Source organism: Onychomys torridus, chromosome 3 (genome assembly GCF_903995425.1).
Source record: "Onychomys torridus chromosome 3, mOncTor1.1, whole genome shotgun sequence".
NCBI classification, from domain to species: Eukaryota; Metazoa; Chordata; class Mammalia; order Rodentia; family Cricetidae; genus Onychomys; species Onychomys torridus.
Window position 1 is genome coordinate 135,477,312 of NC_050445.1, and position 26,578 is coordinate 135,503,889.

Below are 26,578 nucleotides of genomic sequence, written 5' to 3' on the forward strand. Positions count from 1 at the left end.
CTCTGCCTCATCTCTTTGTTCAGCTGTATGCAATAACCATCTCTCTGTTCAACTATATATAATAGACATGCTGTCCTTACAGGGTGCTGCGGCTTCTCCATCACAAGGCTCAGTTCACCTCTCTCTCTCTCTCTCTCCCTCCCCCTCCCTCTCTCCCCCCCTCCCTCCCTCTGTCTCTTGTGTGTGTGTGTGTGTGTATGAGATCATGTTTGGTGATGATGGTGATGGTGGTGGTGATGGTGGTGATGATGGTGATGGTGATGGTGTGTCTGTGTGTCTTTTCCGAATTCCATCCTGGAGCCACAGGAAGCCAGGGACCTCAGCAGGGCAGGTGACGAAGGTGAGCAGCACTCACACTACAAGCATTAAGAGCAAAGTTGACAAGGAAAGGAAGAAAGCAGGACTTCAAGCCTCTGGCCCTGGCAATGAGAAGACACCCCAGGGAGACAGCAGGGGAACTGGGTTCTTTGGGAGGTGCCAGAGTGGGTGGTTACTTGCGCATGGCTAGGCCCTGGTCCTCTGGGAGAGGGCATGCAACGTCTTCATTCAGCATCTAGGACGCCAGCTCTCCACTCTCCTAGGTCCCTGGTCACCCCTCAGGCTCCTTTGCTCCCTCACCTCTGAACAACAAAGCACCCAGAGGGGCCCGGAAGTTAGTCAGGTGTAGCCGGTAGCATTTTAAGAAAAATGAAAACCCCGCGTGGTGGCACGCCTCTGTAACCTCAGCACCTGGGGGGTGAAAGCAGGTGATTAGGGGTTCAAGGGAAGAAAGACAGGGGGACCAGGATGAGAAGGGAAGGGAGGGACCAGGGGGAGAGGGGAATGGAGGCAGGAGGCTGTATCCTATGCAAGTGTCTACTGCAGTATGAGGGCAGGGACTGACTGGCTTTGGCTTGGCTTTGCTAAATTTTCATTTCTTCAGACACTATCATGCTATGAGTCCTAGGTTGTTTTCAAACTCAAAATCCTCTTGCCTCAGCCTCCAGGATGCTGAGAATGCCATGTGCCACCAAATCTAATGCTTAGCATCATGCTGGGGACCTTTGAAAGGCAGTCAACTTCCAAACTATAGACCAAGACATTTGTCAGATGTTCAAGGTTATGGGAGAGACAAACAGGGCCGAACTGGAGGAGGATGACTCTTTGGGGACACACTTCTGGACTCACTATGGGAAAAGCCCTCAGAACAGACACAAACAAGATCCCTTTTCTTTTCCATACCAAGAAAGTTGCTAGACGTATGCCAAAGCCAGAATAATTCATTCCTAGACAGCGCCCCCACCTGGGCGTGAGAGGAATGACCACAGAAGAGGAGACACCATACTTGGGGAACGAAATGCCATGATGTTTTCTGCCTCAGGAAGAGTACCATGTGTACCACCTCTCCCTCCCCTTGCAGGACTTCTAGCACATTCCAGATAAAGCTTCACAAGACACAACATAACAAATATTAGGATCATTTTTAATTTAAGAAAAAAAAAAAAAAAACCAAGAGTCTCAGGGCAATACTCTAGAATACAGTGAAAGCTCTCCAGAGTGTTAGTACACACCTTACTGGCATGCGGGGTTCCTTCAGCGAGAGCAAAGGCTCTCCAGAAGTTTGCACATAATTTTACACTGTCCCCGTTTTTAGACGTCCTTACTGAGGCAGGTGTGGTGGCAACATCTTTGATCCCAGCACTCAGGAGGCAGGTGGATCTCTGAGTTTGAGGACAGCCAGAGCTACAATAGTTGAAACGCTGTCTTGAGGGGGAAAGTCCTTATTGAGAGGACACTAAGGCACAGAGGTAAAGGAATCGGCCTGAGGTCAGGCTGACACACAGGTAGTGCCAGAAATCCAGTCCTCCACCTGAAATGCTGCCCAGGGGCCATTCCATAGCTACTGAAGCTGTGGTCTCCTTCATCCCAGGGAGCAGTGTCAAGGGGCCAGGCATGGACTGTGACCTGGACCAAGGCTGGCACACAGGATCCCTGGGGCGAATACAGCCCCTGCCTCTGCTACGGCTCCCCACTATCAACCCCACCCCTCCTTCTGGAAGACCAGCTGCACAGCTTCCCTCACATCACCAACGACGTGGGATGCCTTCAGGAGCTCTGGCCTGAAGCTGAAGTCTCGGTGCCCGTGGAACGGCTCTGCACCTCCAGACGTGGGCACTTCGGAGCCTGCGTCCTGAGAGCTGTATATGCCAGTGGATACCAGGATGGAGGCACAGCTCTGGGCTGCTGGAGGCCGCTGCTTTTGCTGTCCACCAGTCCCATGTCCCTCCTCTCCATGCTTTGCCATTTGCAGGTACTGGTGGAACAGGTTGGCACCATAGACGTCAGACACAGGGTTATCACTGGCAGGGCAGCAATACCGGGGAAAAAAAAAAAGAAGAAGAAGAAAACCCAAGTTTAATGTTGCAAAGGCACCAGAGCAGAGATCAGTCTGGGGGTGGTGTGACTCAGCTGCAGGGAAGCCAGGGTGGTGTGGGCAGATGGGAAGAGAAAGCCGTGAGAGATGGAGATAGAGGGGGCTTACCCTATAGCATAGAGCTTCCTGATGGGGGCGGGCCAGCCCCGCCTCTCAGCCTGCTGCCTGATCATGGCCTCGGCGTACTGGTAAGTGAGGATGCTGGGTTTGCCCATCAAGCCCTCGTATCTCAGCTCCTTGCCTGTTACTTTCCGGTAGATGGTTTCCAGGCACAGCAGGAAGGTGCCATGACCAAACCTGCCCAAGAAGACATTTCAGCAGTCCAGCCTTCCATTCTCTAAGCTGTCTTCATGCACCCGACCTGAGCTCCCCTCCCCATAGCCATTACACATGACGAAACTGAGGCAAGAGCAGGCAATTTTCCCAGGGTAGCAAAACTAGGGTCCAAACCCCGATAACCTCATTCCTCAAACCTTGCTACTGGTTTTGTTTTGTTTTTTAGCTATTATTATTATATTATTATTTATTATTATTTATTATGCACATGTGTGCTGTGAGCATCAGAGGACTTTATGGAGTCACTTCTCTCCTTCTACCTTTACATGGGTCCCAAGATTCAAACTCAGGCCATCAGGCTTAGTAGCAGGCATTAACCACTACACCATCTCACCAGGCCTCTGAACCCGAAGATTGGATGCTGTTCTACAAGCTCTGGCTGCCGTCCTTCCCGTCTTTGTGAACGTCAATTTCCAGCCGAGCACACTGCCTCCCTTGAAGCTAGGTGTGCTCACTGCCTCCCTTGAAGCTAGGTGTGCTCACTTGTTTAAACCACGCCAGGCAGGGCCACTAACAAGTCAGCAGAAGCACATGTGCCGGACTGGCTTTGACTCTGTCCTTAAAACAAGGCAGGGCATGCTCTTCTCTGTCCTTGTCATGGTTTGGATCTTACATGGTCCCCAAAACTCAAGAAGGCTTGTTCCTAGCTGATACCTTGGGAGGCGATGGAATCCTCAGGAAGTGAACAGGAGGAAACAAGTCGCTGGTGGGTGTGCCTGCCTGTCCTTCTATCCCTCTGCTCTCCAGTTATCATGAGGGGAGTGGTTTTTTTGTACCACAACGTTTGACCCATCAGAATGTTCTGGTCCCCACAGGCCCCAAATCTCCAGGGCCGACATGGATCTTCCTCAGGTATTCTGTTGGTGTCGCAGGCGAACAACCTACTCTACTGTTTCCTGCCACCTGAAATGCTAATGTGGCAGCTGACACTTGGGCAGTCATTCTGGCTTCTACACGAAGGATTAAAGATTATGCTCCAGGAAGGTGTGTGTGTCCTTAATAAAGGAGAGACTGAACAAAGGCCCCAGACTGCCAACCGGACTTCTTTTATGAGAAAGCAGTAAACTGTCTTATGTGAAGTGTTTTTCTCTCCCATCCTTAGTACAAGGCCAAACCCTAATAGTCACTGTGCTTAGTATTACATTCACTATCACACATTTACACACAAATTCCATCTTCTGGCAGGGCGAGGTGATGCACTTGGGAAGACAGATTTCTGTGAGTCCAGCCTGGCTTATACTGGGTGCTCCAGACCAACCAAGGCTAAACAGTAAGACCCTATCTCAAACAAAACAACAAAAGAATTCCATTTTCGATGGGCAGTGGTGGCGCATGCCTTTAATCCCAGCACTCGGGAGGCAGAGCCAGGCAAATCTCTGTGAGTTCGAGGCCAGCCTGGGCTACAGAGTAAGTTCCAGGAAAGGCGCAAAGCTACACAGAGAAACCCTGTCTCGAAAAACAAAAACAAAAACAACAACAAAAAAAGAATTCCATTTTCTGTTTGTTTCTTCATTTTCGTCTTGTGAAGCAGGATTTTGCTGTATTCTAGGCTGGTCTAAGGCTGGTGTTAAACGTGCAGTTCTCCTGCATCAGTGCCAGAGTTGCCGCTGTGAACCACCACATCCTAACTTTGAGATTACTAAGTAAATAGGCATGATGGCACACACCTGTAATCCCAGCACTCAGGATAAGTATGAGTGTAAGGCTAGCTTGGACTACACTGTGATCTCAGACAAGTCAAGCTACAGAGTAAGACCCTGTCTCAAATAATACAAAAATAATCGTGTGATTCCTTGAATGGAAAACTCACCTCAAATCTGGTCTATAAACTGTTTTCCCTTTGCTTTTCAACTCACAGCGACATACTCAACTGCCCCAATTCCCACCTAGAATCAACATATCCTAACTCTATGAATAACAGAGGGAACACCAAACCTCATGCTACAGAACACACTTCAAATGTGACAGGAACAAGCGGGGAGCTGAGGCAGGAAAACAATGAACTGAAGTTAGCTTGAGCTAGATGGTGCGATCCCAGCTCACAGAAAGAGAAAGAGGAGGAGGAGAGCGCATCACAGGAAGGGAGCCCTGCCCCTTTGAGACTGTCTTGGGTCTAGAACATGACCGTGCACACTCTGGAAGAGTGACAGGACACTAGGTTCTGGACTAGAGAAGCCATCAGTGACTTCACAGAAGGCACGCCAGGGCCAGAAATGAGGTACTGTCAGCCGCAGAAGAGGGTAGGGTACAGGTGCCACACAGCTGGGTCTCAGTTCTTGGCTCTGCATCATGGGAATAATCGTGGTTTATAACCCTAGTTTCCCCATCCCTGGGGCTCACGGGGGAAAGCAAACAGAGAAGTCAAAGAACCAGTACCAGAAGGAAGAATTCCTTAAAACTCCCTGTTGATGGATGTGTTCTGGGATCAGCAGGGCACAGATTAGAAATCACTCAACACATCTTCATGCTCAGAACCTGTAGCCTTAGTTTAACAGTTGACATGAAGTAACTCTCGAAAGCCTCTCAGAGGTTACTGTGGCACCTACAGGGCTTATGAGGGAAAAGTCCGGGACACTGTGTCCTCACCTGGGCATCTTGGCTTCAGCCATCCACAGGAGATCCATGTTGCTAGCCAAGACAGGGAGGTGGGGATATGGAGCTGTCACCAGCCCAGTCCCAGGGTTTCCATTGCTAAGGAGGACATCCATAATCAGCTGCAGGCTCGTCTCCCAGCGGACTGGCTCCCCAAGAAGGAGGACCCCTAAAATCAAAAGCATGGAGATGAGGGAGCAGGGCACTTGGCCCACCCTTTGTGGTGGGTGGCCCTTCAGAGACAACTGAGGCCAGTTAGCAACACCTACCCAGAGCTAGAGGTCTTTACTAAGGTGCACATCTGGGCAAGAGAATGGTTCCCTGAGCAGCGCCGACCAAGCCACACCCCAGACCACCCTGGGTGAACCAAGTCAGGACCCAGCCAGCAGCACCCTAAGTGTGTCCTTTGTGTTACTGCTGTGTCAAAGAGTCAGAGACTCTCCTGCTGCTGCTTCTGTTGATGGGACTCTACCCAGCCACAAGTCCTACTGTTTTCTCTCCGTCACATCTCAGAGCCTCAGAGCCAAGCAGGACTTGGAATGAGGGGCCTGAGCTCTAATCCTAACTTAGCCAAGTGGTCTGTGAACTGTGGCAGTTTCCGGCTGCCTCAACTACAACGGACTCTGGAAGTGTGGCCAAGAGCTTGCCTGCATGAACAAGGCTCTAAACCCCAACCCTAGTAATACAAACTCAAATACAGTAAGGCCTGGCATGGCAGCACACGCCCGCAGCACGATCACTTGGGAGTGGAGACAGGATGATAAATGGCTCAGCTACCCACAAATCCGAGGCCAGCGGCCACTACAAGGTCTTCTCTTCAAAGGAAGCCTAAGTTTCAAGCAGGTGTCTTGGTTCACAACTGTCACTCCAGCGTTTAGGATGGTGAGACAGGGGGAACCACAAAGTTGAGCCAGTCTGGGCTACAGAGTGAGACCTCTGTCTCCAAACAAAACAAAACAAAGTAAGGGGCTGGAGAGAGCTCAGTGCTTGAAAACATTTGATGTTCTTGCAGAGGACCTAAGTTCAATGCCCAGCTCCCAAGTCAGATGGGTCACAACTGCCTGTAACTCCAGCTCCAAAGACCCAATACCCTTTTTGGCCGCCATGGGAACCTGAATACATGTGGCGTATACACAGACACGTACATAAATGAAAATAAAAAATGTGAGCCAAGCATACCCCTTTAATCCAGCACTCAAGAGGCAGAGGGAGATGGTTCTCTGTGAGTTCAAGGCTGGCCTGGTCTACAGAGTGAGTTCTAGGACAGGGCTGTGTAGAAAGACCCTATACCAAAAACAAACAAATGTTTAAAAATTAAAGTTAAAATACACCGGGCGGTGGTGGCGCACGCCTTTAATCCCAGCACTCAGGAGGCAGAGGCAGGTGGATCTCTGTGAGTTTGAGGCCAGTCTGGGCTACCAAGTGAGTTCCAAGAAAGGCGCAAAGCTACACAGAGAAACCCTGTCTCAAAAACCAAAACAAAACAAAACAAAAATTAAAGTTAAAATTAAAAGACAGAGGACATATTTTGACTGTCACAACTGGACACTCAGCAGGTGAGTGTCCTATCCTACCCTAGCTGTAGCTGGGGTCCCAGCCAACAGGCATGTAGAGGAAGATCACATCCACAAGCTAGAGCAACGCCATCTTTTGTTGTTGTTGTTGTTTTTTCAAGATGGGGTTTCTCTGTGTAGCCCTGGCTATTCTGGAACTCACTCTGTAGACTGGGCTGGCCTTGAGTGCTGAGATTAAAGGCGTGCACATCACCACACCCTGGCCAGCAACTCCATTTAATATATAATCACAAAGTATTTTAATTCATTATTATTTTTTAAAATTGTATGTGTATGAGTGTTTTGCTGGCATGTATGTATGTGTACACATATGCTTACCTGGTACAAGTCTGTGGACACCTGAAGCGGGCACTGGATCCCCCAGAATTGGATTTACAGATGGTTGTGAGCTACCATGTGGGTACTAGGACTCAAACCTAACCACTAAGCCATCTCTCCAGCCTTACAAGATATTTTTGTACAGATTAACAATTTTTTTTAATGATCATATAATCAAGAGACTTCTAATATTTCTTAAAAGTTTACAGTGGTGGTGCACACCTTTATCCCAGCACTCGGAAGCAGAGGCAAGTGGATCTCTGAGTTCAAGGCCAGCCTGGTCTATAGAGTGAGTTCCAGGACATCCATGGCTACACCGAGAAACCCTGTCTCGAAAAACCAAAAACCAAACAAACAAAACCCCCATTAATTGTTCTCCACCTTATAAGTCAATTCACCCCTGGCAATTCTGCCCACATACCTCCACTGCATCTGTAAGCACAGTCTCCATCTGTTGCTGGAACACTCCTGCTCGCTCTGTTTACAGTGATCATTTTACTTCTCAGCTGACTATAACACACTGAAACATTTACAATCTTCTCACCAAGAATCTCCCTTCACTCCAGGTACAGTGAGGCCATTATGCTACACTAATTACTTTGGTTTCGAGATAAATCTCACCGTGAAGCCCAGATTAGCCTTGAACTCAAATCCTCCAACTCAGCTCCCCCTAAGTGGGAGACTACAAATCCGTACCACCACAACTGGCCACTGATTACTTTCTGATGTGGGTCCTGGGAAAGTTATTTTACCTCAAGATGGCAACAAGACATTACAATGTCTCTACTGTCCAAGGGGGGAGCCAAGCAACACTGGCCGAGACTGTCAGCACCTAGTCACTCTCTTTTCTTTCTGTTTCGTTTTTTATTTTATAACTTATTTTTATTTTATGTGCACTGGTGTTTTGCCTGGATGCATGTCTGTGTGAGGTTGTCAGATCTTGATGAAGTTGCGACAGTGAGCTGCCAATGTGGGTGCTGGGAATTGAACCCGGGTCCTCTGAAGAGCAGTCGGTGCTCTTAGCTGCTGAGCCATCTCTCCACACCCACCTATCTACACTCAAGATAGGTTGTCAAGCTTACAGTTCTTCAACACAAAAACATAAGCACTGTGGAGATGGCCGTCACCAATTCATGTCTCAGAGTACTGAGTGGACAGCCAGGACTGGAACTCAGGTGTCCTGGGTCCCAATGTACAGGGCCACCCTCAACACTATCTGCCCAAGAGTCTGAAAGGAGAGCGGGACAGCAAGGAACCCACGTCTACCCAGGCACACGGCCTCTTTTACCTTCAATGGCAGAGAAGTCATTCCTTGGGGCCTGCCAAAAGACAAAGAGGAAGCCCATCAATGCTAGTCACTTTCCACTCCTGGAGTACCAGTCTCCAGAAGTGAGGAGCAGGAAAGACAGGTCCCCACAGGCCAGAGACCACCTCCAAGGACCGCCCAAGCCAAGAAGTAGAGAGAACTTAGGAAGAAGATGCACAAGAGGAAAGACAAGGCCCAGAGAGGGCTCCAGCGGGACTGAGGGAAGGGAGTGGGGAGGTGTGCTTCTCCAGCCAGGGCAGAAAACAAGGTCCCCGCCAAGCAGGGGCCTCTAGAATCAGGGTGCTGAAGGAGAAAGTAGGCTGACAGAGGAGCTCTTGGCACGAGGCCTCTCTTATCTTTATGCCAGCTCTAGAGGTTTTCTCTTCATCAGCCTTGGGCCTGTTCTTCCCTGGGCCACTGTAGTCTCGGCTGAGGTGAGTCACTTCTGTGTGGGGCTCAGCCTCGGAGCTATTCTGAGATGTGTTCCCACTCTATATCTGGCTCCTCTCAGAAATTTTAGTGACTCAAGAGAAAGCTCTCAAAGGGTAGATCTGTTCTACAACTAGAAAATTCTGGAAGGAGAACTTACAATCTACTTTCTATTAAATAAATGAAGTAAGTTTATTTGTCTATAATTGCATTTCATCAAATCCTAATAGTTGATGTAGCTATTAAATATTTATACATTTTCACAAGGAATGTGTCAAGGGGCACCTCAGGAGTCATACTCCAAAGGGTCAATGAGTGTCCTGGAACTGATGATCCCAAAAAGAAAGAAATCATGGGCTGGGGTGTAGCTTAGTGGCAGCGACTTCCCAAGCAGGTATAACCCTGGGTTTGACAACCAGAAATGCAAAAAGCAATCAAGCTGCCTTTTTCAAACATGAGTTGACCACCACAGGCAGTGGGAAGACACAGACCCTCAGTGTTTTTTCCTCACAAGGCGGTCTCTCTGGACTGTGCTTCAGGGTAAAGCTGCAGTGAGTGACGTGCAAAGGTTCCTGATACCCTGAAGAACACCTGGGAAGCCACCAGTAACAGCAGCACTGTTAACTGGAGGAAATACTTCAACAAAGCAGAAGGCAAAGGCCCACTGCTTCTCTCGGCCATTCTTATCACCCAGAGAACACAATCCTCGGCCAGATGCACCTCTCCAAGAGGACCGGTGCAGAAGCCTCCATAAAACAAGATGCAGCGCCTAGCAGAAGGGCCAAGAAGTGGAATCAACACAGGGAATAGGAAGACAGACACACAGAGACCTCAGGAGTTCTGTGGAGGGGGAAGTGACCCACCCCAATTACCGTGGTCTTCGGCCGCCGCTCAAGATCTACCATGTCCAGCTCTGGGAAGGCTACTCGCAGCTCGTCTACGGTCACCACATTCTGGAAGCCTAGTCTGCAGCAAGATCAGGGAAGCAAAGCTATACAGCTCTGAGGAAGGTGCTTCTATGGACACACCAGGTCACAAGTGAGCAGAACCATACCTAGTCCTGACCACAGCAGGCAGACGGCTGTCATAAACCCCACAGGCACCAAGGGGCAGGCTGCTGATTGCATAGGCAGAGCAGATGCAGGTAACACCAGTGCAATCCCAGAGAACAGAGGCCCAACCCCTGTGTAATCAAGGAGCTGGTACCGGGCTCAGGCCCATCCACACTGGTGCTCCAGGAGTGGTGCAGCCCTAAGTACTGGGGAGGGAGGAGATTCCTGGATGGATGGAAGCTGGGCAAAGTCAAGTAACTGAGGAATAGCTACTTCTCTGGGTTGAAACACTCCCTCCTGGAGGGAAGTGGGAATCCCTGAAAGTTACCAGAGCCCCAAGCTCCCTCCCCTGTGAGGTTATATAAGCATTCTCCGGGGAAGAGACGCTCCCAGCAGCCACTGCCTGCAACTGTGTAGAGAGCTCAGAGGATGCAGTTTTCATTGTTCACGCCACCCTAGGTTTTTCTGGGGTGGGCCTTTGGGTGATGTGGCCGCCTCTCCCCCACACTCCTGTAAGGTAACCCCAGTTAGTTGACTGGTTCATTAAGCCAACTGGTCTGCTGGTGGTGCCTATCTGGGCTGAAGAGATGTTTGTTCACACAGCCCCAGGGAAGGTCACACCACAGTCACAATGAAGTCAGAGGGAACTAAAACACAGTCAAATCCCATTCAGCAAGGAAGGGGCCAGCATGCAGAAGACCAAGCTGCCTCCAGCCTGCTCTCCCCAGATCTGCCGCCATCTGCCTGGCCCTAATTCCATCCCACAATCTTAGACATAGCTTCAGACAACACTCAAAACCAGTCTCCCCAAATGATTACTCTAACAGATCCTTCTGGCTGCAAGGGGGCCTGCACTGGTTCTCCACTGCTCTGAGCTAACCCCAAGACTCCACCCCCGGCCTACCCTTTGCTTTCTAATGCCCAACTCCACCCATTCCAACTGCCTACCTTGCCTGCCTAGAAAGCACCTCCCAGGGCACCACAGCAAAGCATCCCAGAAGCTACAGGTCACACCTCCTCCAGAGGTGTTCCCCTCTATCCTCTACGCTTAGAACCTACAACCTATCTAATCGTCACAGCCTTCACATGCATGCCATCTTCTCAGGCACTTAAATACACTTATTTAGGTGGGGAGGGGCCCTCATAATGTAATGACCTTTTTTCAAAATGACATTTATTTGTGGGTATTATGGACGTTAGAGAACAACCTGAAGCATGAGTCCCCTTTCACTGTGTGGGTCCTGATCACACACAGGTCGTTAGGCATGGTGGCCATGCCCTCACAGCTCAGCTAGCTTCCCAGCCCATGATGGCTGCCATCTTGACTGGACCAACATTCAACTAAGAGACACGAGTCAGGAAAAATTAACTGTGAGGGAAAGGCCCTCCCCAAGAAGGGAGTATCTTCTGGAGGTGGCCAGATGTAAGAGGTCTGAGGAATTCCATCGTATACTGAAGCTCTCTCCAGGAACAGTGCCAGACTGGGACTCTTGAGGACCAGGTATTGTGGACTGAGTAGCTACAGAGTCCTCAGACTCTCTAGAAATAGATGCCACTGTTGAACTACCCAGCCTCTACTGTGTAAGTCAAGCTAATAAATCTCCATTTACAATATATGTTCACTCTATCGGTTCTGTTCCTCAGGAGAACCTGACAACACCGGCCATCTTAAACATTCTTTCACTGTTTGTGGGTACCTTCTTCCCTTCTCAAGTATGAAGTCCCTGATTAAGTCGCATTCCCAATTATCTTATCTGGGTCCATGACCTGCCTTAGAGCACAACCCGGCATGGTGCCCAGGAAGCATTCAGAGCAATGAACAAGCTGCCTGAGACCAGGGATCGTGTGCTTTGCTTTCTGAATCAATGATAGGCACTGACGAGGACGGGAGAGGGCTGGAGCAAAGCCCCACATGTAGTCACCCCAGGAAGTGTCTGTTCGCTTAGAGAGTCCTCGAGACACAGATCAAGACTGTTTGGGATAAAGACATGGGACTCTGTACATTAAGCCCTGCAGATGGCTCTGATGCGGTGGTATGTGGTCTGGCTCCACCAGACCCAAGGACTGACCACACAAAGGACCTACTTGTGTTCCCCAAGAGCCCACTTCACATCTCTGGCACCCTAGCCTGTACCCTCATCTCTATCCAGAACATCAAAACAAAAAGGATACGATCTGGCATTTTCCACCAGGGGTCCCTGCCCAGACACTAGCATCCGCTTGTTGTGATACTGTACGAAGAGTTTCATGGGGCTGTGAGAGAGAATGACTTGGTCTGGATCCACCTACAGAGACAACCAAGAAAAAGAAAAGCAGGGGAAGATATAGGGTTGAGAGAAAATAACAGAGAGACAGCCAATGGATTCTGTCACTGGGGGAGTGAGGGGGCGGGGAGGGATGGATGACGCACACATTGTCTCAAAACAAAGTTGTGAAAGCTTTTCCTAGCACCCAACACTTTCTAAGACTTAGCCAAATATGAATGAGAATTTACCTTGGGCTGGGAATGTAGCTCAGTGACAGAGTGCTGGCCCAGCATGCATGAGATCATGAGTTCAATCCCTTGGATGGGTGTGTGTGCGTGTAAGTGTCGGGGAGGTGGGGATGCCTAATTCTCAACATACAAAACAAGAGAAGCATTCTCAAATGTAAGATCTGACTGTTCACCAATACTGCTGGGCTTAGCTTGGAGACCTACTGATATTTCTTTCTTTCTTTTTTAAAGATTTATTTATTTTTATGTGCCTTGGTGTTCTGCCCGCATGTATGTCTGTGCAAGGGTTCCAGATCCCCTGGAACTGGAGTTACAGACAGTTGTGAGTAGCTATGTAGGTGCTGGGACTTGAACCTGGGTCCTCTGGAACAGCAGACAGTGCTCTTAACATCTCTCCAACCCCACCCGTGAGGTTTCTTAATCCCTCACTTGGAAACTGCAGGCTTTACAAGTGTATTTGTTGTCACTGTTAAGAAAAATCTGTCTTGGACCTTGACATTACGCGTTCAGTTCTACTTAAAAACTTAGCTTACTCCTACCTCTCAGGTGCTGGGCCCTGAACCAGCCCCTGCAAATGCTAAGCAAGTGTTCGATCACTGAATCATACTCCCAGTCCAAGATCTAGTTTGTGTGTGCTTGTGTGCATATGTGTACATACGTATGTATGGAGACTCACGAATGGAGAATCAGAGGTCAGCACTGGGTGTCTTTCTCAGTCACTCTCCACCTTATTGAGTCTCCCACTCAAGCTGGAGCTCCCTGTCTTGCCAGACTGGCTAACAGGCTAGATTGGCTGGCCAGCAAGCCTTGGGGATACAATTATCTCCAAACCTCCCCCTAACCCTGAATTACAGATGTGCCACCAAGCCTGGTTAAAGATCAAGCTCAAGCACTTCACCCATGTGCCGTCTCCCCAGCTCCCAAGACTTAGCTTTTCAACATCTACACTATCTCCAACAACATAGTCCTACCCAGAATTACTATTTTAGGATGGGGGTCTCACTACACAGCTCAAGCTGGCCTCAAGGCTGTGGTTAATCTCTTTCCTTGTTTCCTATGTGCCAAGATTACAGAGGTGTGCACGAGCACACCAGTTCCTCAGAATGCTTGCTTTTAGGGCCTTGTATGGAAAGAGTTTCAACCTCAGCCAGCACTACCTAATAATCAATCAGCCTTTCTTAGCTCTCTAGTTACAAAGCACCCCTTCTCAAAGATAAGTTCACCTTTACCAAGCAGGTACCCATCTTGGATACAGCCAGGAACTGCCAAAGGGCAAAGATGCTCGGCACTTGGAAGACAGCACTCACAGAGCTATCCAGCTGCTGGCTGTGTGGCTGGACAGGGTTTTTGTTATTTCTTTGACACAAGGTCTCACTATGCAGCCCAAGCCACCTACACAGCACATAAACCAGGTATGGCAGTGCACAGTTGTGATCCCAGAATTAGTGGAGGCCAGATGTCCAGAGTCATCATCAACTACTACAGATACGAGTCACTGTCTCAAAACAACCACTAAAATATAAAGGGCAGAACCCTGTCCTCTCCCCACCTCCCTGAAATAGGGTGTCATGTGGCCCAGCCTAGTTTTGAAATGGACTGAGATGAGTGTGCGCCACCATGGCCAGTAATGCCGCCATGCTAGGATCCTGCTCAGGGCTTCACGCTTGCTAGGCATGAATTCTATCCACTGAACTCCACCTTAAGCCCCAAGGGCAGGATTTCTGTGCTCACTCAACCGCGTGCGTGCGTGCGTGCGTGTGTGTGTGTGTGTGTGTGTGTGTGTGTGCACAACTGCGTGTAAAGACTACTGATGTCATCTCAGTCTAGGCTAGAACTTTAAGACTCCCACTGCCCTAGTCAAACCACAACCTACAGAAAAGGATGTAGGGCTGGAGGACCCAATTGGAGCCTGTCTTTGGGTTTCCATGCTCTGGCTGCCTCTTACCTTGTACCCCAGCAGGTCTGACAGCTCCTGGGCTTTGCTGTGCTGTAAGACGTTCCCAGCATTTGTGACAAAAACCACAGGTACCCGCATCTGTCCCTGGGAGTTTGTCAGCTTGCCGAATGCTTCCAGAGCCGCTGGGATCACTCTGTGGCCTCGAACCAGCACTCCGTCGATATCGAAGAGTAAGCCGAAGGTAGGAGGGCTCTGCACAGAGGGAGGGAAGGGGAGTGGCACTGCATGAGACACAGAGGAAATGACGGGGAGAACCTCACAGAGCAAGGCAGCCTCAGTCACTGTCGGAAAATGGCATCAGAAAGAAGGAGAGAGAGAAGCACGGCCTGCTTTCCCATCTTCTGTCTGGCGCAGCTACAGATCAAACTCTGCACTTGGCAGGTAAGAACGCTACCACCCAGCTACACCAAGGCACGGCACTTCTGATTGGCTAAATCCACCCACAGCAAAGAAGTTTACCAAGTTTACCAAACACGGAACTATTTTGTTGAAATTAATTTTGTACCAGGCAGTGGCACACATCTGTAATCCCAGCACTCAGCGGGCAGAGGAAGGCAGGTCTACAGTTTAAGACCAGCTTGGGTTATTTAGTGAATCTGAAGTCAGCACTGGCTACTTAGCAAGGACCAGCCCTGGAAAAGCAAAATAAATATAAGCAATTTAAAAACAGGAACTAGAGGAGTCCAAAGAAAACATGACCCTAGTATTTTATGCCTAGTATGCTTGAGGACATATGTCCAATTCCCATCATTTTTTAAAAAATCATTTTAAGGCAAGAAGTGGGAACACTTAATCCCAGCACTCAGGAGGCAGAAGCAGGCAGACCACTGAGTTCAAGGCCAGCTTGGTTTACAGAGCAAGTTCCAGGACAGCCAGGGCTACCCAGAGAAACCCTGTCTCAGAAAACAAACCAACAAATCATTTTAGAATCATCTTTAGTGGCATACTTGTAACCCCAGCACATAGGAGGAAGCCAACCTCACTTGCATAGCAAGTTCAGGCAAGCCTGAGCTACCTGACTTTGTCTCAAAAGAAACAAAAAAGCTTTTTTGGAGGAGGGAGGGGTTGAGACAGGGTTTCTCTGTGTGGTCCTGGCTGTCTTGCAACTTGCTCTAAAGACCAGGCTGGCCTCGAACTCACAGAGATCCGCTGCCTCTGCCTCCCAGTGCTGGGATTACAGGCGTGCGCCACCTCCGCCCGGCAGCCCACCTTACTTTTTAAGGTGGTGGCTCTTTGGTGGCCTGCCAATTTGTAGATACGGTCCCACTCCTAAACATCATTTCTAGTTATCTACCATTCCCAGTGAATAGACCAATAACATTGTTTCAACTATTTTGGAAAGTTTAAATCAGGTTATTAGTCATTTCCAAGGGAGAGGCAAGCATCTCTATGAGTTCAAGGCCAGCCTGGTCTACATAGCAAGTTCCAAACAGCCAGGAATATACTGTGTGAGAGCCTGCCTTAAAAAAAAGAAAGAAAGAAAGAAGGAAAGAGAAGAAGTGTAAGATGGAAAACAAGCGGGTGTAAGTTTGGCCAGTGAAACGGCAGGTGAAGGCACTTGTCACCAAGTCTGACACTCTGCGTTTTGTCCCCGAACACATGGGGTGGAAGGAGAGAATTAAGTTCCCTGGTTTGTCCTCTGACTGATACACATGTGCCCTGGCGTGTGCCGCCCAATAACAGATAAACAAACAAATGTAGAAAGTTAAGTTTTTCCACATTTTCCTATGATGGGGGTGTAATAGGGATTAGTGGCACACACCTGTATCCCAGCACTCAGGTGAGGCAGGAGAATCAAGAGTTCAAGGCCAGCCTCAGCTATACAAGTCCCTGTCTCAAAATGCAACACAAAAGACAAGTCATAGGAAGGTGACCCCAACACCACCAAAATAAATTTTTGAATTTCTAATCTTCCTGATTCCGCTTAACAAATGATGGGTTGTGGCAAGCCTTTCTTAGCTTCTTAAAAAATAGGGCTAAGAAGCCAAAGAGCATAAACATTGTAAATACACAACTTATACTGACAAACTGGTTTTGAAAACTACGTGCCAACCTACATGGCCCCTGGCACTGTATTTCATCCTTGTAATATACACAATTATTAAACTTTATTAACTTACATATTTAAAAAATGTTTGAGGATGGAGACATAGCTCAATGGTAGTGTTTTTTGCCTTGTATGTATGAGGCCCAAGGTTATCACCCTAACAAAAAGTTCAATTTCCATTTCCCAATTTCTTTTTTTTTTTGGTTTTTCGAGACAGGGTTTCCCTGTGTAGCTTTGCACCTCTCCTGGAACTCACTTGGTAGCCCAGGCTGGCCTCGAACTCACAGAGATCCGCCTGCCTCTGCCTCCTAAATTCTGGGATTAAAGGCGCCACCACCACCCGGCTTCCATTTCCCAATCTCTAAACAATCTTTTTTGAAAGCTCATTCCATTTCTTAGTTTATACACTGCCTGTTAATATAAAAGACATTTCTCGATTATCAAAACAAATGAACTAACCTAACCTGTCTGCCATTTCTCTTTTGCTGGTATGAACTAGGTCAAGCCACCCTTAGAACACACATACTCTATGCACAATGCCCTGCCAGGGTGATCAGTCCAAACCATGGATAGGACCAGGCATGGTGTCACAGGCCTTTTATCCTAGCACTGGAAGGTTGGGGCACTGGGGAACCTTAAGTGTGAGACCTGTCTTAATAAACAAAATCCCAACACAGATGAATAGTGCTCTAGCCCCTCATTTCTTAGTTGACAGGATAGAATGAGCAGCTAGCCTAGAAAACAAGCCATTAACACAGCAGCATTTTCACAAAGAGCACTCAATTTAAAGGTTTTTAGTTCTCAGGAAAACTAGAGAGAGAACCTTGGACTTCATGCATGACAGGCAAGTGCCCTACCACTGAGCTATATTCCAGGCCTGAACGTCCTAAGTTTGATAATTCATACAGTGTAAGGGTCAAATTAAACAGGCAGTTTCTTGGGAAAGAACTCTGAGCTGGCAATGATGGATGCCGACACTAGACTCCTGAACCAAAGAGGAGCAGCGGGCATAAGGCAGGGGAAGGGTGACCCATGCACCTTGTCTGGAACCTGTGGGGCAGGTGTCAGGAAGTCAGGACTTCACAGAGACAGCTCAGTGGTTAAGAGCACTTGCTGCTCTTCCAGAGGACCCAAGCTTGGTTCTCAGCACCCACAACAGGCAACTCACAGTCTACAACTTCAGCTCCAGGGGATTCAATGCCTCTGGCCTACAACTGCACTCAGGTGCACATGCAGACACATGTACACACACACACACACACACACACACACACACACACCTATGCACACACATATTTTGAAAGTCTATTCTTGGCAAACTAGGAAGAACCATTTAAGAACATTTAAGATTAAGAAGAACATTTAAGGATGGAGCACATGAATGCCAGTCATAAACACCAGAGAAACAGCAGTCAAGGTGGGATGGGAGGACAAGAGGGTGTAAATTAAGGAAGTGGAATTACGACTTTATCAGGTAAACTAGGAAGTGCAGTGTCTAAATAAGGACTCCATTTTCCTTCCACTAAGCAGGTACTTGCTCCCAGGGTAGTTGTCTTCTGCTCCTTTACCTAGCTCATGGGCAGCCTCCCAGGCCTAGCTCATGGGCAGCCTCCCAGGCCTAGCTCATGGGCAGCCTCCCAGGCTTAGCTCATGAGCCAAGTTGGAGGTGGACAGAAAAACTGGAAAAACCAGGAGGTAACAAGTCAGTAGGACCATCCCTTCTGGCCACTAGAAAACAGCAGCCAGGCCTCTCATGCATGTAGGAAATATTTGAACAAATGGCCAAAAGCCTCCAAGGCTGATCCCTTTGCACCTTAGCCCAGAAGAGTATCCTGGGCTCCAAGCCAGACATAAAACAGACATTTTTAACCTATTCTTTCTATCAAACTGTGAAGGGGTATCTATCTTCAAATGGCGTATTACCTAGCAAAACTGTACCATGAAAATGTAAGAAAAATGTAGCTACTAAAGAATGTGGTCTGCCGGGTGCTGGTGGCACACGCCTGTAACCTCAGCACTTGGGAAGCAGAGGCAGGCGGATCTCTGTGAGTTCGAGGCCAGCCTGGTCTACAGAGCTAGTCCAGGACAGGCTCCAAAGTTACAGAGAAACCCTGTCTCAAAAAGCAAAAAAAAAAAAAAAAAAAAAAGAATGTGGCTAAACATTACTCGTATAAGTCCTGGGTTTTTTTCTCAGCTCCCTCTCCTTGATCAAAGAACCAACTTCTGAGAGGAAAATGAGCCAAAGCCTTCCTAGCTTTACAAGTGCTGTATCCAGAATTCCACTTCAAACTGAGCTAGCAGCAGAGCTGGGGCCCTTACCCAGACTCCTTAGGCAGTTCCTGGAAGCAAGCAAGGGTTCCAGGAGGGACTGAAATCTCTGCCTGGACACACTCTCACCTTACCTGAACAAGTTTCCAACTTGTTCAGTTCTACTCCTAGTAATCAGTATACTTCTTATTTATTTATTTATTTATTTATTTGTTCATTATTTATTTATTTATTTATTTTGGCTTTTTTGAGACAGGGTTTCTCTGTGTAGTTTTGGTACCTGTCCTAGATCTCGCTCTGTAGCCCAGGTTGGCCACGAACTCACAGAGATCCACCTGGCCCTGCCTCCCTATTACTGGGATCAAAGGCATGCGCCACCACTGCCCGGCTGTAATCATATACTTCTTGTAATCAGCACACTTCGTTCATAACAAGTGGCCTTCAGGATCCCTGTAGCCCTTCCCTAATGCTCAACATATTCCTAATGGGGTCCTAAAGTAGGATTCTTGGATAGTTTCAAAGTGACCATACAAGTCCTGACATTTTTATTTTCCCAGAGTTCTTTTCTGATTTCACCACGGTACTCCTCTCGGAGAGAATCAGCACACCGGTCTGAACAGAAGAGGAAGCATGACTCTCCCACCCACTTGCCCTGAATGACACTGGCACTGTGCTTAGGACTCTAAGGTGTCCAGCAATGACTTGCTGAGTGACACAAAGGATGGCTGGGGAGAAATGCAGCAGACCTTTCCCTTAAGACGCTTCCCAAAGGAAGTGGCGGTAACTGTCGAAAGGAAAGTCTGTCACTTTCTGCAGTTCAATTTCGTTTTTTGTTCTACTGTGAACTCAGGCAACAACATTCAGAAAGTTTAAGCTTAAAACCTATTTGCTTAAAGCCAGAAATCCTAGCACCTGGGAGGCAGAGGCAGGAGGATCACCAAGGGTTTGAGAGGCCACTCTGGTCTACAGAGAGAGCTCCAGGTCAGTCAGGGAACACATTGAAACATCTCACACAAAAACAAACAACAAATCCATTCACTTATAATTTCAAAGTAAGTTGAAATTTGTTAGCCATGATAACAGCATTGTGGTTCAGTTCAAAACGTCATTTTTGGAGGTCCACGCAGAGTTCAGGGTTGAAATGATAAGAACTCTGGGATTTAAAGTCTTACAGCCACAAAGGGGGAGAGATAAGCAGGTACGCCAAAATACAATGACTGGTTGTTTGGAAGATAAAAAGAAGAGATTCATATTCTTCTCATTTTTGGAAACTCACATAGTTTAGCTTGCTGTGCAAGCCTCATGACATGAGTTCCAACCGCAGAACACACACTGGGAAGGCGAGAACCCCAAAGTTGTTCTCTAACCTCCGACGACACCTGTGCCCGCACACACGTCACACCCACAGTAATAAGAAAATAATAAAATAGCTCTTTTTGCCTTGAAGGCTGCACAACTGAGCCGTCCAGAGTTTGCTGGTCATGTTCAAAGCAGTTACCTTTTCAGCAATAAGAATCAGCGGGCTCTTCGAACAGGAGAAACGAATTAACTGCTAAGAAACGTTTCGGACGCGCGGGAAGGAGCTGCGAACCCACCCGAGGCTGATCTGGGGTTGGGATGGGTCGTTCTCCCCGGACACGGACTTCTCCAGCGGGCGGAAGGCGCTCCAGGAAGGACGAAGGGTTCAGCGGCTCCACGGTCTCCGGGAGGGCGTCTCGGAGGCCGGGATGCTCAGGGACCCGCACGGCCCTCCCGCCCGCCAGCCCTGCGCGCTGGACCGAACCCGCTCGTCCTCACCTCAGCGCGGCCCACGACGTAGCCTCTCCGGAGCCAGCAGCCCGGGAGCCCCGCAGACAGGCGCGCAGGAAGATTCCACGCCCGGCGCCCGGCACCGAGAGCCGCCAGCCCGCTGCGCGCAGCCATCGCGCCCGCCGCGCGCACGCGCACACGGCGCGTCTCCGCCCCCCGCCCCCACTCCGAGGCTCCGCGCCCCCTCCCCTCCCCGCGCCCTGCGAAGTAACCAATCAGCGGCCGCCGGCGCGGGGCCTCTCGGGGGACGTAGTCCGACCCGGCGGCGGTATCCCGGAGCCCGAGGGCGGCGTTCGCTGGTACATGGAGAGTCTCTGGGTCCCTCGCTTCGCCGGTAGAAGACTTGGGGGTCAGCAAGTGGGCGTGCGCGGCCGACTCGGCTGGGGGGACGGTCACCTGACCAGTCTGTGCACCTGCTGACTTCCGGAGCGCGTGCCTCGGCCGAAGTCCCGGCTCCAGAAACCTTGGTGACTTTCGGGAACCGGGACGACCGTGTGGAAGAAGGCCACTGAACCTTGGAGTTCGAGATTGGGGGCGGGGGGGGAGCTTTGTTTTAAGGCCAGCGTCCTCTGAGCCTCATCCACTCCAAGAATGTTGACGGTGTGCTAGCTCTAACTCTTTAAAATCCTTTACTCTGTGAACGTGCGTGGTAGTCCTGTTTCCTGCGGGCTCAGACCTAAAACCCGGGAAGGCTACCTGTGAATGATCTTGATTCACACTTTGTAGGGAGGCTGAGATAGGTGGGCAAAACAAGGTAAAAAGATCACTGTCCGGAGAAGTCAGATAATGAATGGGGCACTCATGTAAGGAGCACAGCTGAGCTCTCAGCAGAGAGAATGGGCGTCAGGCAATGATCGGGAAGACTAGAACCGGTCTGACCGTATGAGGTGGGAGCCTGCCTGCTGCAGGAAGTAATCTCTCTTCCCACTACGTGAAATGTACTCTTTGACCTGTCCCTGGATGTAAACATAGGAAAACTGAGTGAGCCTACAGTGTATTTAGCACTAGAGGAGAAGGAGGGAGGGGCTCAGGAAAGGACAAGGACTCCAGTAACTCACTTCCGTGGTGAGCATTGCTTCTCGGCTTTGAAGGCCAAGTTCATAAAGCAGTAACAACTGTGGATGAGAACCTGGAAGATGGATTACCATTAGTTAAGCCCACCATAGCACCCCGCACATAAACGCGGCCAGGAGATACAGCTCTTCGGGGTTGGCATGGTTTTTATCTCTTTTCCTGCTATTCAACTACTTAAGAACTAATTTAGGTGTGGGCGTGTCAGTGGCTCGTGCCTATAATCCCAGCCCTTGAGCAAATAGCAAGAGGCTCCTCTTAATACAGTAAAACCTTGTCTTAATAATAATAATAACTGATTTAGCAATTATGAGGTTTTAGAATGTATTCACACTTGTCCTAGTGACAGCTTCCTCCATATAAACTCGTGCATCTAACAAAGGATACACTTCACCCTTCACCAGATCAGAGTCTTCAGAGCTCAATTCCCAACCCCAAGTGGGGGTGCAGCTGATGACAGGGAGCCTCTGGAACCAGAAGTAGATAAGTGCATAGAAACATATTGGAGAGTGAAAATGAAAAGTCCAGTTTGAAATACCACAGCTTTGGTTTTGAATGGCTACTCCTAACAGCATGGACATTCACTGAATCGTATAGTCTTTGGATTGGGTTCATTTCAGTGTATGATTTTTTTTTTTTTTGCAATGCTTTTTATAAGAAAGTTTTTTTAAAAATCTGGGATCAATACTCTAAAGGGAAAAAAATGATCACTTTAAAACTTGCTTAGCTAGACTAAAAGCTTGCCAGGGCATCTTATGGCTTATAGATAATCAAAACATCATAATTTATTTTTTTAGATTTGTTTTTTAATTATTTTTATTTTATGTGCATTGGTGTTTTTCCTTCATGTATGTCTATGTAAGAGTGTCAGATCCTCTAGAACTGGAGTTACAGACAGCTGTGAGCTGCCATGTGAGTGCTGGGAATTGAACCCGGATCCTCTAGAAGAGCAATCTCTTAACTGCTTAACCTCTTAACTGCTGAGCCATAAATAATCATAAAATAAATAAATAAATAAGCACAGTTTCTAAGTGCCTGTTAGAACAGGGCTTTAATCTTTAATAAATAGTTAAATTTGTAGGTAAGGAAAAATTTGCATCAATGTCTGCACGCTATTAACATGTTTTATCTATATTTATACCTGTTAGATATTTAAGATACAATCTGCATGTTATAAAGAAGCATAGCATCACTGGACTCAGCAGCAAACTTCTGAATTCTCTTCCTTTGGTCCTCCAGAAAAAGGAACTAACTATTCGTTACCTCCTCCTCCTCTTCTTCAGGGTGGAGCAAATACCTTTCGTTTCCAAAACTCAGTGAAAGGGTTAACATGTGAGATTTTTGGCTCTCCTGATGACTTAAGTCCCATCCCTAGGACTCTCATGGCAGAAGGAAGGAGCTGACTCCTACAAGCTGTCCTCTGACTTCCACACATGTGCCATGACAGGCATACCCACATATACATACCACACATGTGCCATGACAGGCATACCCACATATACATACCACACCTGTGCCATGACAGGCATACCCACATATACATACCACACATGTGCCATGACAGGCATACCCACATATACATACCACACATGTGCCATGACAGGCATACCCACATATACATACCACACATGTGCCATGACAGGCATACCCACATATACATACCATACATGTGCCATGACAGGCATACCCACATATACATACCATACATGTGCCATGACAGGCATACCCACATATACATTCCACACATGATAGGTATGCACAGTAAATAAATGAATGTATATTTTTAATTAAAAGGTCTTTTGGCTCTGTGGATTTTCTCTCCTGCCTTTTATTTCTTATGAGATAATTCTCTGCTCAAGGTTATTAGAAGTGCTATTATCTTGGCCAGCTCCTGCTGAGTTTCATTAAACTCTTACTAGCCTTTTTTTTCCCCCAAGATGGGGTTTCTCTGTGTAACAGTCCTGGCTGTCCTGAAACTTTGTAGCCCAGGCTGGCCTCGAACTCACAGAGATCCGCCTGCTTCTGCCTCCCGAGTGCTGGGATTCAAGGTGTGCGCCACCACGCTCAGCTTTATGCTCTTTTTTTTTTTTTTTTTTTTTTTTTTTTAAGATTTATTTATGCTGGGCTATGGTGGCGCACACATTTAATCCCAGCATTCGGGAGGCAGAGTCAGGTGAATCTTTGTGAGTTCGAGGCCAGCCTGGTCTACAGAGCAAGATCTAGGAACGGCCCAAAGCTTCACAGAGAAACCCTGTCTCGAGAAACAAAACAAAACAGAAGATTTATTTATTATGTATACAGTCTGACTGCAGGCCAGAAGAGGGTGCCAGATCTTATTACAGACAGTTGTGAGCCACCATGTGGTTGCTGGGAATTGAACTCAGGACCTCTGGAAAAACAGCCAGTGCTCTTAACCTTTGAGCCACCTCTCTAGCCCCTACTTTTTTATTGTTGTTGTTTTTATTTTTTTTTCTTTAATCTCAGCACTTGGGAGGCAGAGACAGGAAGATCTCTGTGAGTTCAAGGCTGGCCTCACAGAGATCTTCCTGTCTCTGCCTCCCAAGTGCTGAGATTAAAGGCATGTATTACCATGCCCAGTAACTTTCAGGCTTAAAAAAAAAAAATTCGCAATAAACAATGCAAGCTCTTTGAGATTTAGTGTTGATTTTTTGTTTTGTTTTGTTTTTGTTTTTTTGAGACAGGGTTTCTCTGTGTAGCTGCCTATCCTGAATCTCACTCTGTAGACCATGCTGGCCTTGAACTCACATAGATCCGCCTGCTTCTGCCTCCCAAATGTTGGGATCAAAGGCGTGCGCCACCACCCAGCTAGTGTTGAATTTTTTTTTTTTTTAAATGGAGCTGAGGACCAAACCCAGGGCCTTGTGCTTGCTAGCCAAGTGCTCTACCACTGAGCTAAATCCCCAACCCTAGTGTTGAATTTTTTAAAAAGGATTAATTGCTATTACTTTTTTTTTTTTTTTTTGAGACTGGATCTCACTATGTAGCTCTGGTTGTCCTGGAACTCCCTCTGTAGACCAGGCTGGCCTCAAACTCACAAAGAATTTAATTTTTATTATGTATATGTGTGTCTGTGTGTGGTATGTGCATGTGAGTATAGGCACCTACAGAAGTCAGAGGCAGCAGACTCCTTTGGAGCTGCAGTTACAGGCAGTTATGAGCTACTGGAACATGGTGCTGGGAACTGAACTTGGGTCCTTTGTAAGATCAGTGTGTACTCTTAACCACTGAGTCAGCCCATACTCTCAGATTTTTATGAGAGAAAAAAAAATGTGCCAGACATAATGGCACATGTTTTTAATCCCATCTCAAGAGATGGAGGCAAATGGAGTTCTGTGAATTTGAGGCCAACCTGATTTATGTAGCAAGTTTCAGCACAGCCAAAGCTTCATAGTGAGACCCTGACTAAAAACAAAACAAAAAGAGCCTTAAAAACAAACATACAAAAACAGACCTTGTGTGGTGACACATGCCTTTAATTCCCCTGACTTGGAAGGCAGATGCTGACAGATCTCCATGAGTTCTAGGCCAGCCTGATCTACACAGACAGTTCCAGGACTACAAAGAGAAACCCTGTCATGGGGACAAAAAAAAAGTAATTAACTAACTAATTAAACAACAACAACAAACTCAGGACTGGAGAGATGGCTCCATGGTTAAGAGTGCTTATTGCTCTTCCAGAAGACCTGAGTTCGGGTGGTTCACAACTACCTATAACTCCAGCTCCAAGTGACCCCATGCCCTTTTCTTGCCTTTCTGGACAAGTGTATGTGTGTGCACCCATGCACATGCCCTCCCCCAAACATACACACACAAGTAAAAACAAAAATAAACCTTAAAAAATAAAACAAAAGTTTGCCTAAATCTTTTTGTTGTTGTTTGTTTTCTGAGACAGGGTTTCTCTGTGTATCCTTAGGTATCTTAGAACTTGCTCTGTAGACCAGGCTGGAGGTCAGCCTGCCTTTGCCTCCTGAGTGCTGGGATTTAAAGGCATGCACTTGGGGTTGGGGATTTAGCTCAGTGGTAGAGCACTTGCCTAGCAAGCACAAGGCCCTGGGATCGATCTTCAGCTCCAAATAAATAAATAAATAAATAAATGAATAAATAAATAAATAAATAAAGGCATGCACCACCACCCAGCTTGACTAAATCTTGCAGCAGACAAAACCTTTGTAGTTTAACAGTATGTAAGCAGGTGTGGTAGTTTGAATGTAATTGGCCCCCATAATCTCATAGGGAGTGGCACTATTGGGAGGTATGGCTTTGTTGGAGTGAGTACGGCCTTGTTGAAAGAAGTGTGTCGCTCTGGGGACAGGCTTTGAAGTTTCTTATGCTCAAGATACCATCCAGTGTCTCAGTTGACCTCCTGTTTCCTGCAAGATGCAGGACTCTCAGCTACTGCTCCAGCACCATGTCTGCCTGCATGCTGCCATGCTCCCTGTCATGATGATAATGGGACTGAACTTCTGAAACTGTAAGCCAGCCACCCCAATTAAACATTCTCCTTTATAAGAGTTTTCATGGCCATGGTGTGTTCACACAGCAATAGAAACTATAACTAAGACAACAGGTAATCTTAATTTGTCGCATTGTGTCATAAATGTACTTTAATAATTCTCTTTTAACAAGTTAGTAACATTTTTTACCTTGCTTAAATTTATTTATTGTGTATGTATGGGTGGGAGAGTGGGTATGAATTTGGTGTGAATGTGTGTATGTCATACATGTATGTGGATATCAGAGAACAACTTGCAGGAGTCAGCTCTTTCCTTCCTTCTAACATGGTAGCAAGTGCCCTTACCTGCTGAGCCATCTCTCCAGCCCCTAGGCTGACTCTTTTTACCTGGGTAGTAAAAAACCAATTGGCTGGGTGTGGTGGCACATGCAGGTGTAT

At 47.7% G+C, this 26,578-nt stretch overlaps 1 protein-coding gene across 2 annotated transcripts; it reads right to left on the minus strand.

Moving 5' to 3' along the window:
- Positions 1-1,494: 1,494 nt before the first annotated feature.
- Positions 1,495-20,711, minus strand: Hdhd5 (haloacid dehalogenase like hydrolase domain containing 5). 2 transcript variants are annotated; one of them, XM_036182308.1, is made up of 8 exons: positions 20,584-20,711; positions 14,460-14,663; positions 12,193-12,305; positions 9,841-9,934; positions 8,522-8,552; positions 5,336-5,510; positions 2,522-2,710; positions 1,495-2,339 (listed from the first exon to the last, which is right to left on the minus strand). In XM_036182308.1, the coding sequence occupies exons 1-8, from the start codon at positions 20,707-20,709 to the stop codon at positions 2,015-2,017; spliced, it is 1,257 nt and encodes a 418-aa protein (XP_036038201.1). In that variant the 5' UTR covers positions 20,710-20,711; the 3' UTR covers positions 1,495-2,014. The 2 variants fall into 2 exon arrangements, with proteins under 2 accessions (XP_036038201.1, XP_036038200.1); XM_036182307.1 differs by having other exon boundaries at positions 9,832-9,934.
- Between the last annotated feature and the right edge of the window lie 5,867 nt (positions 20,712-26,578).

What these genes read in the sequence shown, in the direction of transcription:
- Hdhd5 (XM_036182307.1), bottom strand. Translation starts at nt 20,709, where the DNA reads ATGGCTGCGCGCAGCGGGCTGGCGGCTCTCGGTGCCGGGCGCCGGGCG. An exon ending in CAGACCTGCTGGGGTACAAG is followed by an intron (nt 12,306 to 14,459) that starts GTAAGAGGCAGC and finishes TTGTCTCTGTAG; the next exon opens with GTGGATCCAGACCAAGTCAT. An exon ending in AGGAAGCTCTATGCTATAGG is followed by an intron (nt 2,340 to 2,521) that starts GTAAGCCCCCTC and finishes CTGCCCTGCCAG; the next exon opens with TGATAACCCTGTGTCTGACG.